Source organism: Aquarana catesbeiana, linkage group LG03, assembly GCF_042186555.1.
Source record: "Aquarana catesbeiana isolate 2022-GZ linkage group LG03, ASM4218655v1, whole genome shotgun sequence".
Taxonomy (NCBI): Eukaryota; Metazoa; Chordata; class Amphibia; order Anura; family Ranidae; genus Aquarana; species Aquarana catesbeiana.
This window is the reverse complement of record NC_133326.1, coordinates 272,172,338-272,186,806: the sequence shown is the minus strand read 5'-3', so window position 1 is coordinate 272,186,806 and position 14,469 is coordinate 272,172,338. Positions and strand designations below refer to the sequence as shown.

Sequence of the window (14,469 nt, the reverse complement as noted above, 5' to 3'; positions counted from 1 at the left end):
TACTATTAGAATTTGAAAACTTGTTTGAATTTGAAAACTATTAGAATTCAAAATTTTTTTCAAATTCGAATACTATTCGAAATTAATTTGAAAACTATTTGAATCGATTCGTATTCCAAAAATTAGAATCGAATCGTATAAATGAAACGAATTTTGAAAACAAATTAAACGGGTTAAACTAATTTAACTAAACAAATTGATGTAAATATCGTATCAAACCTAAACTAAACACATTTTTTCATTCTGCACATGTCTCCCGAGGCGCAATAAAGTGTGGCTCCTCCGCTTGTTTTTACCACCCCTGGCTGCCCATGTGAAAGAGCCCTTATAGACCAGAGCAGTTTTTGCATTTCAGCTATGGGTCTACTGATAGTAACTTTCTCATTAATTAACATTTCTCAAAAAATAATAATAATAATGCAATCTATAGACAAAAGTTGTTACAATGCATAAAAATTACACTTTTTTCTAGTTTGACCATTGTTCGCTTTAAACCAAGTGTTGCTGTTGATTAAAAAGTGCATGTAATTTTACAATATTCCTGTGTATAATGATACTATAAGCATAGCAAAATAATTTTTTCAAATATTTTATTTTCCAGCAGAAAGGCAAGTCCAAACAATAAGTCATTGATACAAAATTAGTGGTACACCAGTATGCATAGAACAGTCATAACTCAGTCGATAAATGAAAGCTGAATATAAACAATCAAACACAATTTCCAGAGTGTACCTGTCCAGTATACATGCAACAAAACCTTCAATAGACTATAGAAGGGAAAATCCCTAATGAGACTGGTCACCATGAGGAGAATGTAGGACATCCCTTCTATTTTTAGTTTTATTAAAGCACGATGGTAGGGAAATAAGTAGATGGATAAGTAGAAATAGATAGAAGACAGAAAAAAGAGAGAAAGTAAGGCGGAGGGAGAACTGGGGAAAAAAAAAGGAGGGGGGGGGATTCAGTCCATGTTCAGCAACCAAACGAGTATTGTTTTGTTTATTGGTTGTCAGCGGTTGGAATATCTGATATCTATATTCAGACTGGGAGGAAGCGGTGTATGACGAAAGCACTCAAGCGGAGTGTGAGAAGTTTTGTTACAATGGCCTTACCTATGTATTACTTAAAAGAGAAATATTTATACTTACCTAGGTGGATGCAGCATCGGTTTGATGCTGCATCTGTCCCCCCGACGCCTCTACTCTGAAAACCGAGCAATCGAACATCGCCGATCGCTCACTTTTCATAGCACCATGAGAAGAGAGCTGCAGACTGTCAGTCACAGCTCTCTGCTCATTTCCCTCCATGCTCATTGGAGCGCTGAGCTGTGGAGGGGGCGGAGCAAGTCGCTGAGGGGCTGAGCCGGTGTCTTGCCGAATAAGTTCCTTCGGCGGATAAGTTCCCCCCCTGTACTGCGCAGGCGCAGCGCCTGCGCAGTACGAACTCCTGACAGCCGCCGGAGATAGCCGAAGCTCAAGATTGACAATCAGCTGTACACGGCGCCTGCGCTCTGGGTCCAGGTTCCTTCCCTACCATCCAAGTGGACCTAGAGGGGGAATCTAAAAGAGCCGAGCGAAGCGAGCCCGTGCCCGAAGCGTGGCGAGCGGCCCTCTTTCAGCCGCCCTGTACAGCTGATTTTCAGCTATTCCGCTTCGGCTATTTCCGCCGGATCCTACTGCGCAGGCGCAGCGCCTGCGCAGTAGAGGGGGAAACTTATCAGCCGAGCGGAACTTTCTCGGCAGAACACCGGGTGTCAGTCCAGGCACCTGGCGGATCCAGACTTTATTGTCGCGATGACGCAGTGCCTGTGACGTCAGAAGACAGCAGGCTTTAACCCGCTCTCTGCTGAAAACGGGTCACAGGAGTGCAAAACGAATTGCACTCCTGTGATCCATAGGAAAAGCCCAGTCAAACAAGCTTTGGCTCGACTTCTCCTTTAAGCCTCTAGTCTAGGGGCCGTCCGAAGAAATTTTAAAAAATCAGGTTGGATGGCTTCAGTTTCTGGAAAAATTGAGGACTAAACTCCAGGCCTGTTGATCCAATATAAGTATTGTATGTTCCTGAGTACTGTTTCTCCTTAATTCCTTTTTTCGTGAGGAATTCTTAAGATCCACTGTATATATGTTAGCAGCAGTGGTGGATTGGGTTATTTGTTTTTATTGTTCTTTTTTTTTTGTTTTTACTTTTTATGCTAGTTTTGCCATTTATGCCTATGTGATCTGTATATCTTGGAAGTCTATGGCGTCAGGCCAAGAAAGAGGGGTGTGCATGCTGACACACCAGTGGCCAATAAGAGAGAATCAGCCTTTGTTGGTTGTGAAGTATATTATGGAAAAGAAGAAGAAGCAAACAAGTGTATGTGTATACTTATAGGATGGGAAGTATGATGATTCTGTAGGAGAGCAGAAGACAGAAAAATATCCCAATGATGCTAACCTGCTATTATTTTTAAGCCTATCCCTATGACATAGAAGTATCCAGTAAATAATCATCTATAGTGAGGCCTTCTCAGACAATTTGACTGGCCATTTACTGTGGTATGGTGTCATGTTCTGCCTGTGTGTGCCTGTGTCAGATTTAATTATTGTTTAGCTATCACCTGCAGAGCACAAAACTAAGAGACCCAGGGATAGTGACTTCACAGGAAATGTTAGTTCTCAGACTATAGACAGAGGTCATGCATTAATCTGTGCATTGCCATGCTGCATGCCTTATAGTTGAACACCAACAGAAACTTCTGATACCTGAATGTGAAAATTTACTCTTTTAAAGTCTGTTTGTATAGGGCAACAAATGCTTTAGCACTTGGATCTACTACAACGCTTAAAAAGTCATATTTATAGATTTAACAAAATGTTGCATTTAAAGTATGTGTTTATTCTTCTTGTTAAAAAAAAAAAAAATAGTGTTTAACCACTTCAGCCCCGGAAGGATTTGTCCCCTTAATGACTAGGCCATTTTTTGCCATTTGGCACTGCACTTTAACTGACAATTGCGCGGTCATGCGACGTGGTACCCAAACAAAATTGATGTCCTTTTTTTCAAATAGAGCTTTCTTATGGTGGTATTTGATCACCTCTGCGGTTTTTATTTTTTGAGCTATTAACAAAAAAAGAGCGACAATTTTGAAAAAAAACAATATCGTTTAGTTTTTGCTATAATAAATATCCCAAAATAAAAAAAAAATTAAAAAATGTTCTATCAGTTTAGGCCAATATATATTCTTCTACATATTTTTGGTAAAAAAAATCTCAATAAGCGTATATTGATTGGTTTGTGCAAAAGTTATAGTGTCTACAAAATAGGGGATAGATTTATGGCATTTTTATTTATTTATTTACTTTTTTACTAGTAATGGCGACGATCAGCGATTTTTATCGGGACTGCGACATTGCGGCAGACAGATTGGACACTTTTGACACATTTTTGGGACCATTGGCATTTATACAGCGATCTGATTACTGTGTAAATGTCACTGGTAGGGAAGGTGTTAACACTAGGGGGCGATCAAGGGGTTGAATGTGTTCCCTCAGTGTGTTTCATACTGTGGGGGGATGTGACTTACTAGAGAAGCCAGATCGTTGTTCCTAGCTAGTAGGAACAGACAATCTGTCTCTCCTTTCCTGACAGAACCGGGATTTGTGTGTTTACACACACAAATGCCCGTTCTGTCTCTTGTGCACACGATCTCGCGTGGCCGGCAGTCATCGCGACCGCCGGTCACATGCATCGGCTCCCCCGTCGTGCCGCTCTAGCTGTTTAAAGGGCCAACGTACAGCTGCGGCGATTTGCGGGAGAGAGTTGACCTGCCACAGTAGAATGACGGCGGCTGGTCGGCTAGTGGTTAATGAACAGAGTGGCTTGCAAAGCATATTTATCCATGCATGGCCTTGTAGATGAGTAATAAAATTAGTAACCAAATCAGTTAACTTTATTAATTGATTGCTTCATTCTTATTTATTATTTATTACTTACCAGGTAAAATTAGTTACACACAAGAAGTTTTTGTCGTTCAACCCAACGGGTCCATCGAAAAAGAACTTAGAGGTCGCCATACTAACACATCTGATGTTAGTGCAGCGATCTGCCCACTGTGCTATTGTATTCTGAGAGAGGGATTGCAAGGGATTGCCTCCCCCCCTGCCTGAACACACTGATCAGTGCTCAAAGCCATTGGCTGTGAGCGCTGATCGGATGCTGATTTTCCAGCATGTCGGCTAGTTTCTGTTGAATGGGCTAATATTCAGCCTGTGTGTACCAACCTTAAGAAATTTTGAACAATACTGCTTTCATGCTTCACTGTGCCTTTATACGGATGATGCTTGTCATGGGCAGAATCACAAAGTTAGCACATTAGCTGAGAACACTCTAGGGACATGTTGTAAATAAAATGTGTTTCACATTCTTTCAATAGCAGGCTTCATTGTAATAAGTTAAAGGACAACGAGACTTTTAGTGAAGTTGTACTTAAATGTTACCCCCCCCCCTCCATAAACTCCTAGTTGGAATCTTCTACCTAAACACTTACTTTTAGCCCCATTCCTGGGATCTTTAGTATGCAACTCTGCCCAGTAATGTGCAATCTGTATACTAAATGCCCTGGCTGCATCCAGCTCCTACAACACATGTGTGCCACTTGCCCTATTCATTCGTATTAGATCACCGTATTCCTCTCAATGGCTGGAAGCTGCCGGGGGCATCAACCAATCAGCCAGGCCTTTTTTTCTGCAAATGCTTTGCACCATGTTGGACACAGTGAAGCTCTCTGAAGCAATGCTGTAAGTATTTAGTTATGTGGCTTAATCTGGTGATACATGCCAATATTTTATTCATTCGGCCTGCGAGCTGAGCAAATAGTAATAGCAATAGCAAATTCTGCCATCCATGCTAAATAGTGTGGATGAATCAATCTCTCATACTGGCTATTAGCAGCAGTTACTGGTTGGCTCACAACTTTCTACCCAGCCCTATTGATCTTTGGATTAAAGCTTATCGAGGCAGGTGGTGCCAGCAGGGCCAAGTAGTGAGTGAAATGGCTGAAATTTGGTCCGTGAATGGGCAGCTTTATTTTGAAGGGTGTGTGTGGGGGGGGGGGGGGTGGATTTAAGGGACAAATTCACTAAAAGTCTTTCAACAACTGTACTTTACTGCATCAATGCAGGTGATTGCTATGAATACAAGATAGGCTGGGGACTACAATATAGGGCTATTCAAGCAACAGAAAAATGTACACTGGCAAGGATTCAGTTACAGTGTGTTTTAAAAGTCAAGTCCGCAGCCTTGAATCCATGGAGACAAATCTTTTCCTTTGCAATGGCTTCTCCATCCAACCCTGCAGGATGAATAAAGATTGTAAACGATTGCAATAATAGTTTCAAATAAACATTCATTCTTACAGAAAAGACACATATAATTAGAATAAAGCTTGGCAATAGAGCTTGTAATAAAGAAGGAGATGGAACAAGGTGACTCCACAAGTCCGTTATATACACTGCAAACCATTAGCAGAGCCTGGTGATAGAATTTCAAATGTGAATTCTTAGGGAAAGAATGTTCATTCGTTTTTCTAATCATTAGTGGGGTCAAATCGATGTTCACTTTTGACCACAGTGACGAGAAAATTCGATGGAAATAATTTTTTGAACAAATGAATTGTATGTGGTTTTTGTTTTGGTAAAGTCTCTTCATTTCAAAATCAAATGTTAAAAGCAAACAAAATCTTTCAAATGACATTAGAATGTTCTGAGAATTGTACAAATTTTCATAAAACTTTTCCTAAGAATTTTTTTAATTCTATCTATTTATGGCCAGCTTTACCTCTTGCTGGTCTATTAAAACTTACACATGCATTTTTCAATCACTTCCTAAACAAAGTACCATAATCAATCCTGGTGTTGTAATAATAAACACCTGAAAAAGCACAAAGGCCCCTTTCATATGGGCTGTCTGATCAGGTCCGCCTTTCAGTTTTTCAGGCAGACCTGATTGGAACTTTCATATGAAAGGGGCCATATGGAGCAGCGGATGTCAGCTGACACCCGCCGCTATCTGTTCCAATCCTGTCTGCAAAATTCCAACACAGTCCATGTTGATGGATGATGCCCTCCCATAGCACTAATGAGTTCTGCCAGCGGGGGGGGCATGGGGACCCTTTCGGGTTGGGAGAACAAAATAATTACTGCTAGCCAAAATTCGGCAGACTGGTTGTCGAAGTCAATTGATGGGTCGACTTCAGTACAACCAGCCTGCAATTACATGGATTGAATCTCAGCCAGTCCCTGCTAAACTGGCCGAAACTCGATCCATCTATGGCCAGCTTAAAGCGGAGTTCCACCCTAAAGTGGAACTTCCGCTTATACACTTCCTCCCCCCTCCAGTGCCACATTTGGAACCTTTCAGGGGAAGGGGGGAACAGGGACCTGTTTTTGACAGGTACCCTTTCCCCACTTCCGGAGACAGGGCCGTGGCCCGATCTCCTGGAAGTTTGGCCCCTCTCCTCCTTCCCCCGCCGCCAGGCCAATTAGAAAGTGCAGCGCACTTCACGCATGCGCAGTAGGGAACCAGCTGTGACGCCGAAAGGCTTCACTGCCGGGTTCCCTTACCAGGAATGGCAGCGGCAGCACCCGGGAGTCGATCCGAAGATCGCCTGGGGTGGTGACATCGTGGGCTCCCTGGACAGGTAAGTGTCCTAATATTAAAAGTCAATAGCTACAGTATTTGTAGCTGCTGACTTTTATTTTTTTTCACCCAGGCTGGACCTCCTCTTTATGTCAAGCACATACAGTAGCTATGTTGAGGTCACACAAGAACAGCTGAAAAGTACTGTGAAGTCTATTTAAAAAAACATTTGCAGTGTGAATTATCCGTATATGCGAAAAAGCCACAAATAATACCCTTGCAAAAGTTTTTATTATATGCAAAATATTATTTTCTGATATTTAAATGATCTTTTGCAGGAAGAAACATTCCCTAATGCCCTAAGAATTGCCTAAGAACATATGACTAGATGAGAAAATAAACTAAAATAATAGCCTAACAACATTCGATCAGAGAAAAAATAACCTACAACAATGGAATAACAACATTCCACCAAAAATATGCTAAAATAATAGCTTATGATCATGTGACCAGAAAAGAAAATACATTGAGTGCAATTGGTTTTTTTGCCCATTATGGGAACCATCTCTCAAACTAATGAGCAAATGCTGGTTAATTCTCACAGAATGTACAAGCAGTCTTGGAAGACGAATAGCTATGCATTATTATAAAAAGATCCCTCCAAGTCCCCTCCTTGCAGCTTCATTCACTCATCTGTGTTTTTCATACAGTGCAGGTTACATACAGTATATACATTATCATGTAAAGTATGTTTTGCTGGAAACTGCATCAAGAATGCAGCAAGCGTTTTGTTTTTGTTTTTTTTTGTTACTTACCACAACACAACAAAACACAGAACTGTGAATGTACCTTGTGAGAAATTTAGATCAACTCCCAATGATCCAAATTGATTTAATTGTCACTTTTAGTGTCTAATACATACCATGCATTCATACCATTGGGATCCCTCACAACACGTTTTGCGCATTGCACAGATAGTGAGATGTCATTAGATAGGAGGGCTGTTAAGAAAAAAAAAATTGTTTTCTCAACAAATAATAATTACATGTTTAACAGTTTGTTTTGTAAATATTTTTCAATATACTGTATGCATCTGCTCTATTAAAGCAGAATTTAACTAAAATCCTGGCTCCTAATTTAAGCGGATTGCCACCCAAAAGGGGAGGTTCAACTTTAAGGCCTCCCTCCCCGTTCCTCTTTGATATTTGGCAATTTTTTTTTTTTGAGTACCTGGTTTCGACAAGTACCCAAGTACCCGCTCCCACTTCCGCTCAGATCACCTAGGCCAGGGGTAGGCAACCTTGATGAGGTGGAGATCTACCTGAATGACATGGGAGAAGTCAAAGATCACTGATCACAGTGTCACCTCCTCACACCGGATTTTAACCTCTAATTGCCGTACTGCCCTGTGACAACCACATGCATTGCACGGCAATCATAGGTTTAAATCAGGTGGTGAGGAGGCAACATATTGCCTCTTCACCACCTGTCAAGAAACCTTTGGATCCCTTTTCAGAGGGGCAGTAGTGCCTGCTGCACTTGTGAATGAGCCCTTAGTTACATTTGGCAGAGGTACCCTTAGGGCTCATTCACACATTAAGTTGGGGGTTGGGGGGGGGTTTGAACACCCAATGCGATCCGATTCTGCTGCAGACCAAAAAAAGGGTCCTGTGCGAATTTTGGTCCAAATGCGATGCAATTTCAGCCATACTATCTGTGTGGATGAAATCTCACCACGCAGAGATCGCGTGTGATTTGCACTGCAGTGCGGTGCGAATCACATCCGATCTCGGACAACACTGCAGTGTGAACCGGCACTGAAGCCCACAAAATGCAAATGCTTTGATTGTGGTGGATGAGCTGATTACAACAAAGGGGAAGCACTCCTTTACCAGACAAAAGCTAGCTGATTACATTTTAAAGAAGTAATATTTTATCTGGGTATTCAAAGTTATCAAATCTTTTTTTTTTTTTTCCCTTTCTTATCTGCTGCTGGCAATGTGTGTTGCTATAACACATATTCAGGAGTATGTATATTAATATTCTTACTTCATGAGAAACATATCACAAAGTAAATAACTTACCTGAGCAATCAATGTTGCAAGCATTGTGGGCTCTCGGAGTTTTGTAATCATTACACCACCACCGGCTGTTTATTTGAAGAATACCGTAATCAGTGCTGTTGTCTCCACGGTTGAAGTTTACGCTGTTTGTGTTAAAGGAACTCTCGTAGAAAGCTGTGCAAACCCCTGAAACATCATGTTTTCAACATTAAAAATAAAGGTTTACAGTATATAATTATTCTCATCAGTCTCAATTTACTAGAGTTAAACCGGCCATAGCCGATTGAAATTCTTTCATTTCAGCAAGAACCAGACAAATTTTGATCCATGTACAGACAGGCTGGTTGTACTGAAGTCAATCAATTGACTGACTTCTGTAAAACCAGCTTAATGGGGTTTTTTCGTTCGATCATCAGCAGTGATCATTGTATTCTGGGAAACCTCCCGCTGTCAGAATACAATAGCGCAGCGTGAGGGATTCCCCCATCCACACTGACTGTGCTGATGAAGGAAACAAGCAATTTTCTTTCCTTCAACCAGGTTGAAGGAAAGAAAATTGGATAATGTATGGCCTACCTTACTCATAATTACTCAGGACAATGTTTAAAAGAAACCTACTAATATATTTTAAATTATTGGAGAAAGGTAAAGCCCTTGAAGAAAACCCAGGGAGCACATACAAACTCCCTGCTGTTATTAGGGTTGATTTTGGCAAATGGCAAAGCAAGAGGCAAGGCTCTGCTGACTTCCATCATCCAATCATGCGCAAGTAATGCTGTCTTTTTTTATTATCTATTGCATGTGACTGGATATTCTTTGCAAAATGACATTTCACTATATTCACTAGGGTCTGCGGCAAATCCCCCTGCAAAGTGCAATTTCCCTTGCAAAGTTAATAGCCTATTTGCCTATAGTAAGATAGGCAGTCAGAACACAATAGCACAGCGGGGGTGGGGGGTGTGGGGGTCGCTGTACTAACATTGAATTGTTAGTACTGCAGCTCCAACCTGAGCTGTCAGGGTTTTTTTCTTTCAGCCCACTGGGTTGAACGAAAAAAAAATTAACTAGCAGTGTTTACTAGGCTTTAGGTGACTATAAGAGACTATTTGTAAATGACCATAGGATTAAATTTGGATGCACAGCTTAAGTTAATATGTTTGTTGACATGTTTAGTTTCAAAATCCAAGCCAAATAATGCTTATGCAATGTTTTTCTTTTTGGTAGGCTAACTAGTAAGCAGTCTTTGTACTGTGCACATTTTGTGAAAAACCCTTCGATGTGCACCTTAATTTAAAAAGCTAGTTATAAATTTATTGGAGCAGTTGTCATATTTTGTTTAGCTTGCTGGATTTGGCACGGGGACATGTTAGGGGTCTTCAGTTGCCACTGTGCTGTACTGGGCTTATGGTGTATTCCTGCATCTTTATGGAGAAATGGGCTACCTTCAGACATACCTACTCTCAATTTATTCATTGCTACGCATGCTCCAAGATAGAGGCTCTCATAGATTAGAGTCACACAAGTGGACGTGACGTCACCAGGGCACGTCCACCCGAGCGTTCCAGGCTGGTTTGGCGTGGACTTCTACACACCATAGGAACTTTCATTCCCCTCCACTGTTGAACCTGAACCCAGTGGACCATGCAGGAGCAAGGACTCAGAACCTTCTGTCAGATTAGCCAGTTCACAATAAGCCTTTCCCCATCTAACTTGAAAGTGTTTTTAACCGTTGTTTTAATAAACCCCTTGTGATACTGCACTTTGGTGGAGCTTCCCCCTTCCTTCCTTCATGGGTGTACACTTACATACTTCCATGTGAATGAGGCTTGAGAGTTACCTAGAAGGGGAAAGGATCATTTGTCTTTGTGGGAAGTATAGTATCTCACAAAAGTGAGTACACCCCTCACACTTTTGTAAATATTTTATTATATCTTTTCATGTGACAACACTAAAGAAATGACACTTTGCTACAATGTAAAGTAGTGAGTGTACAGCTTGTATAACAGTATAAATTTGCTGTCCCCTCAAAATAACTCAACACGCAGCCATTAATGTCTAAACCGCTGGCAACAAAAGTGAGTGCACCCCAAAGTGAAAATGTCCAAATGACTGCATTGGGCACAGGTAAGGCTGTATTGGGCACAGGTGAGGCTGTATTGGGCACAGGTGAGGCTGTATTGGGCACAGGTGAGGCTGTATTGGGCACAGGTGAGGCTGTATTGGGCACGGGTGAGGCTGCATTGGGCACAGGTCACGCTGCACTGATAAGAACTGATAAAGTTGTTAATATTTATTTTTGAAACCTAATTCTGCATAAAACATTTAAGTGTCATTTCATGAGATCATTTATGAAGGTGTGTTTAGGGGCGGGATTAGGGGACAGGGCAGGATAGGGTTTGGGTGGGACAACTGGTGGCGACTGGCGAGTAACCCTTAAGGCCTGGCTAGTAGTTCAGGACTTGAAATTTTGAGCCCTTCCTACATTGGTACTAGCAGAAACAATTCACAGAATGAATAATACAATGTCCCATGCTAAGATGGTAGCCATCGATCAAAATCAAATTCCAAAATTTGAAAAACTTTGGCATCCTTGGATAAAACAAAAGTTCCTGTCAAACTTCAATGACTCTGTCCTGTTGCCATGGTAACAGATTAAATGACTTACAGAGACACCCATTCTAAGGCTTCAAAGAGAACTAAAAAGAATAATAAACTGACGAGCGGGACAACCTTGTGGACCATACCTCTGCCTTTCAACCCTTTTTCTTCTTTCTCTTTCCTTTTCTCCACCTTACGATTAAAGCTCATTATCAGAATTTATTTGACCTATATACACTCTACTTGTAAACAATATGTATAGTAGGTATAAATCATTTAAATACTTACAAAAGTAACTAAGGAAATGATATATATCTTTAATTTAGGTTTACGTGAGGCCAATGTTTAATATTTGAAATTTCATGATATTTACCTATATAAACCCTACTGTAAAACAATGAGCTTACTTTATAGATCCTTGTAAACTTACTTTATGTATCTTTATAACATTGTATACTCAATAAACTTCTTTTGACAAGGAAATTTTGAGCCCTGTACTATATTACCAAAAGTATTCGGGCGCTTGCCTTTACGTGCACATGAGCATTAATGGCATCCCAGTCTTAGTCCATAGGCTTCAATATTGAGTTGGCCCATCCTTTGCAGCTATAACAGCTTCAACTCTACTGGGAAGGCTGTCAACAAGGTTTAGGAGTGTGCCTATGGGAATGTTTGACCATTTTTCCAGAAGAACATTTGTGAGGTCAGGCACTGATGTGGACAAGAAGGTCTGGCTCGCAGTCTCCGCTCTAATTTATCCCAAAGGTGTTCTATTGGGTTGAGGTCAGGACTCTGTGCAGGCCAGTCAAGTTCCTCCACCCCAAACTCGCTCATCCATGTCTTTATGGACCTTGCCTGACCAAGGGGCAATGCGTGGCTTTGAAACCTTGCCGTATGTGTACCGTGTGACCATGTGAATAAAGCTTTGGATCCTTCTGAGGAATACTTGGTGTGTTGATGACAGTTCTACCCTTTGATTGCCTATGGTTTCCAGCCGGTGGTCATTTTAGCACCCAGCATTACTACAGCCATTTTCAGGAACATGTGCGTGGGGAATATTACATTTGGACTCCCAAAGCTCTCCTCCCCTGATCTAAGGACTACAGCGGGGGGGGGGGGGGGGGGGGCTGAGATTCCCTTCTGACGTCAGCTGGAAGGTCATGTGACTGCTGTGACGTCTGCTCAGCTCCCCCACTGTAGTCCTTAGATCGGGGGAGGAGAGTGGTGGGAGGTCACGTGACTGTTTGGAGGTCGCTCACACACTAGGAACTGACAGGCAGGGAGAGAGAGAGACAGAATACTGTATGTATTGTAGTAATGTGTATTATTTAAAGCAGTAATAAACCCAAAAGCAAACATGTATTATATTGCAGCCTAATAATTCTTAGACGGCTGTATTAGGCTGCTTTCACACTGATCCGTCTCTCTTTTGTGTTAAAAAAAAGCAGAAGAAAAACGTATGACCATGAAGTCTTATGGAACTCTTCACACTGATCAGTTAAGGGTCCGCTGTGTTTTAAAAAATCCTGCTTGCCACGTTTTTTGGTGCATGTCTGGTTTGGTAAAAAATGCACCAAAAACGCACTTCCACAGTGCAATGAATGAAAACCGCATCAAAAACGCACCTGCAGTTGCGTTCTTGGTGCACTTTTAAGTTACATGTCTTTTTTCACAAGTGTAATATGCACAGTAAACGTGACAAAAACAGTGCAAAAACACATATGCGTTTTTATTGCGTTTTGTAAAAATGCAGTGTGAAAGTAGCCTTAGTTTCTTATCTTTTTCCATCTTGTGATCTGGCCTGTAAGTCTGTCATTTTTCACAAGCTCAAGCTCCCTAGCAGAATGTATCAGTTATTTATGCAAAACATTTATTCCAAAAGGAAAAAAGTTTGCTGTAACTGATTTTGAAGTGTGAGCCTGAGTTTGCCCCCCCCCCCACAGACTGTCGATGCTACTGTGCCTCCTGTTCGCATTCCTCCAGGGTTGTGTCTCACTAATACAGGAGGTGGGTTACTGGCCAGATCATCAGGTGAAAACAGAGGGGAAAAAAAGCCAAAGAAAAGAAAACTGATGCAGCCACCACATCTAGTGATTGGTAAGCTGCAATCGAATACATTTTTGGTTTTGGGTTTAATACCGCTTTAAGTTATTTAAGTATTTTAACATTGACTTAATAAAAATCCTTAGACCATGTACAAGCACAAAACTACTTACAGTTTGGCAGGCTGTATCCTCGATATCCATCCAGACCCAGAATTTTCATGGCTTTTGCAAGTTCACATCTCTCATACTGTTTCCCATCGAGTAATGCAGTTGTTAGGAAAAGGACTCCTATGATTTGCATTAGAGACCTCATGGCTGATGATATGGCAACAAATGTAATGGAGAGCTAAAAGCGATTTCAAATATATATATATATGACAACCACATATAAACCTCCTACATAACCATGTACAACTTCCTCATTCTTGTTACTTTGTTATTCCTGATCTAATGTCATTCTCAGAATACACCACATACTCACTTCCGTGAGTAGACTTCATTCTATTCTTTTGTGTTTTTTTCTAACGCCAAAGAATTGTTCAGGCTTAGTTTTCAGTCTCTAAAGAAGTTGTTCTGCAAGGGAAAGTTTGCTAGCTATAACAAGTTTTTTGCTTGTTTTTTTTTTTTTTTTTTTTTTTAAATGAAAGCTTTGTGTTTAAAACATAGCTAAGCAAACACATTCCTGGTGTGTTGCATCTTTTGTGCAGCCAATACACATTCTCATTTATGTATATTATTTTTTTATTACAGGTACTTATATAGCGCTGTCAACTTATGCAGTGCTTTACACATATATTGTACATTCATATCAGTCCCTACACTCAAAATCTTAAACAAATAAAATGATGTACTATATGTAAAGCCAGTTGCTAGTGTATAATCAAAGAAACAATTAGGTGTAAGAAAAACAGTGCATCTTCAGGTTTTAACCACTTACTGACCCGCTACAGTACATATACTGCGGTAGGTTGGCGTACAGGCACAATCATGAAATTTTTCACATTTTGTCATGTTACAACCAAAAACGCAAATGTATTTTATTAGGGTTTTATCTGATAGACCAGGGGTAGGCAACCTTTGAGAGATGGAGATCTACTTGAACAACACTGATGAAGTCAAAGATCACCAGTGACAGTGTCTCCCCC

At 40.9% G+C, this 14,469-nt stretch overlaps 1 protein-coding gene across 1 annotated transcript; it reads right to left on the bottom strand.

Moving 5' to 3' along the window:
• Positions 1-573: 573 nt before the first annotated feature.
• Positions 574-13,785, bottom strand: LYZ (lysozyme). The gene is made up of 4 exons (XM_073620077.1): positions 13,496-13,785; positions 8,703-8,867; positions 7,541-7,619; positions 574-5,332 (listed from the first exon to the last, which is right to left on the bottom strand). The coding sequence occupies exons 1-4, from the start codon at positions 13,635-13,637 to the stop codon at positions 5,260-5,262; spliced, it is 459 nt and encodes a 152-aa protein (XP_073476178.1). The 5' UTR covers positions 13,638-13,785; the 3' UTR covers positions 574-5,259.
• Between the last annotated feature and the right edge of the window lie 684 nt (positions 13,786-14,469).

What these genes read in the sequence shown, in the direction of transcription:
- LYZ (XM_073620077.1), bottom strand. Translation starts at nt 13,637, where the DNA reads ATGAGGTCTCTAATGCAAATCATAGGAGTCCTTTTCCTAACAACTGCA. An exon ending in TTGCAACATTGATTGCTCAG is followed by an intron (nt 7,620 to 8,702) that starts GTAAGTTATTTA and finishes TTTTCTTAACAG; the next exon opens with CCCTCCTATCTAATGACATC. An exon ending in CCCAATGGTATGAATGCATG is followed by an intron (nt 5,333 to 7,540) that starts GTATGTATTAGA and finishes TTCATCCTGCAG; the next exon opens with GGTTGGATGGAGAAGCCATT.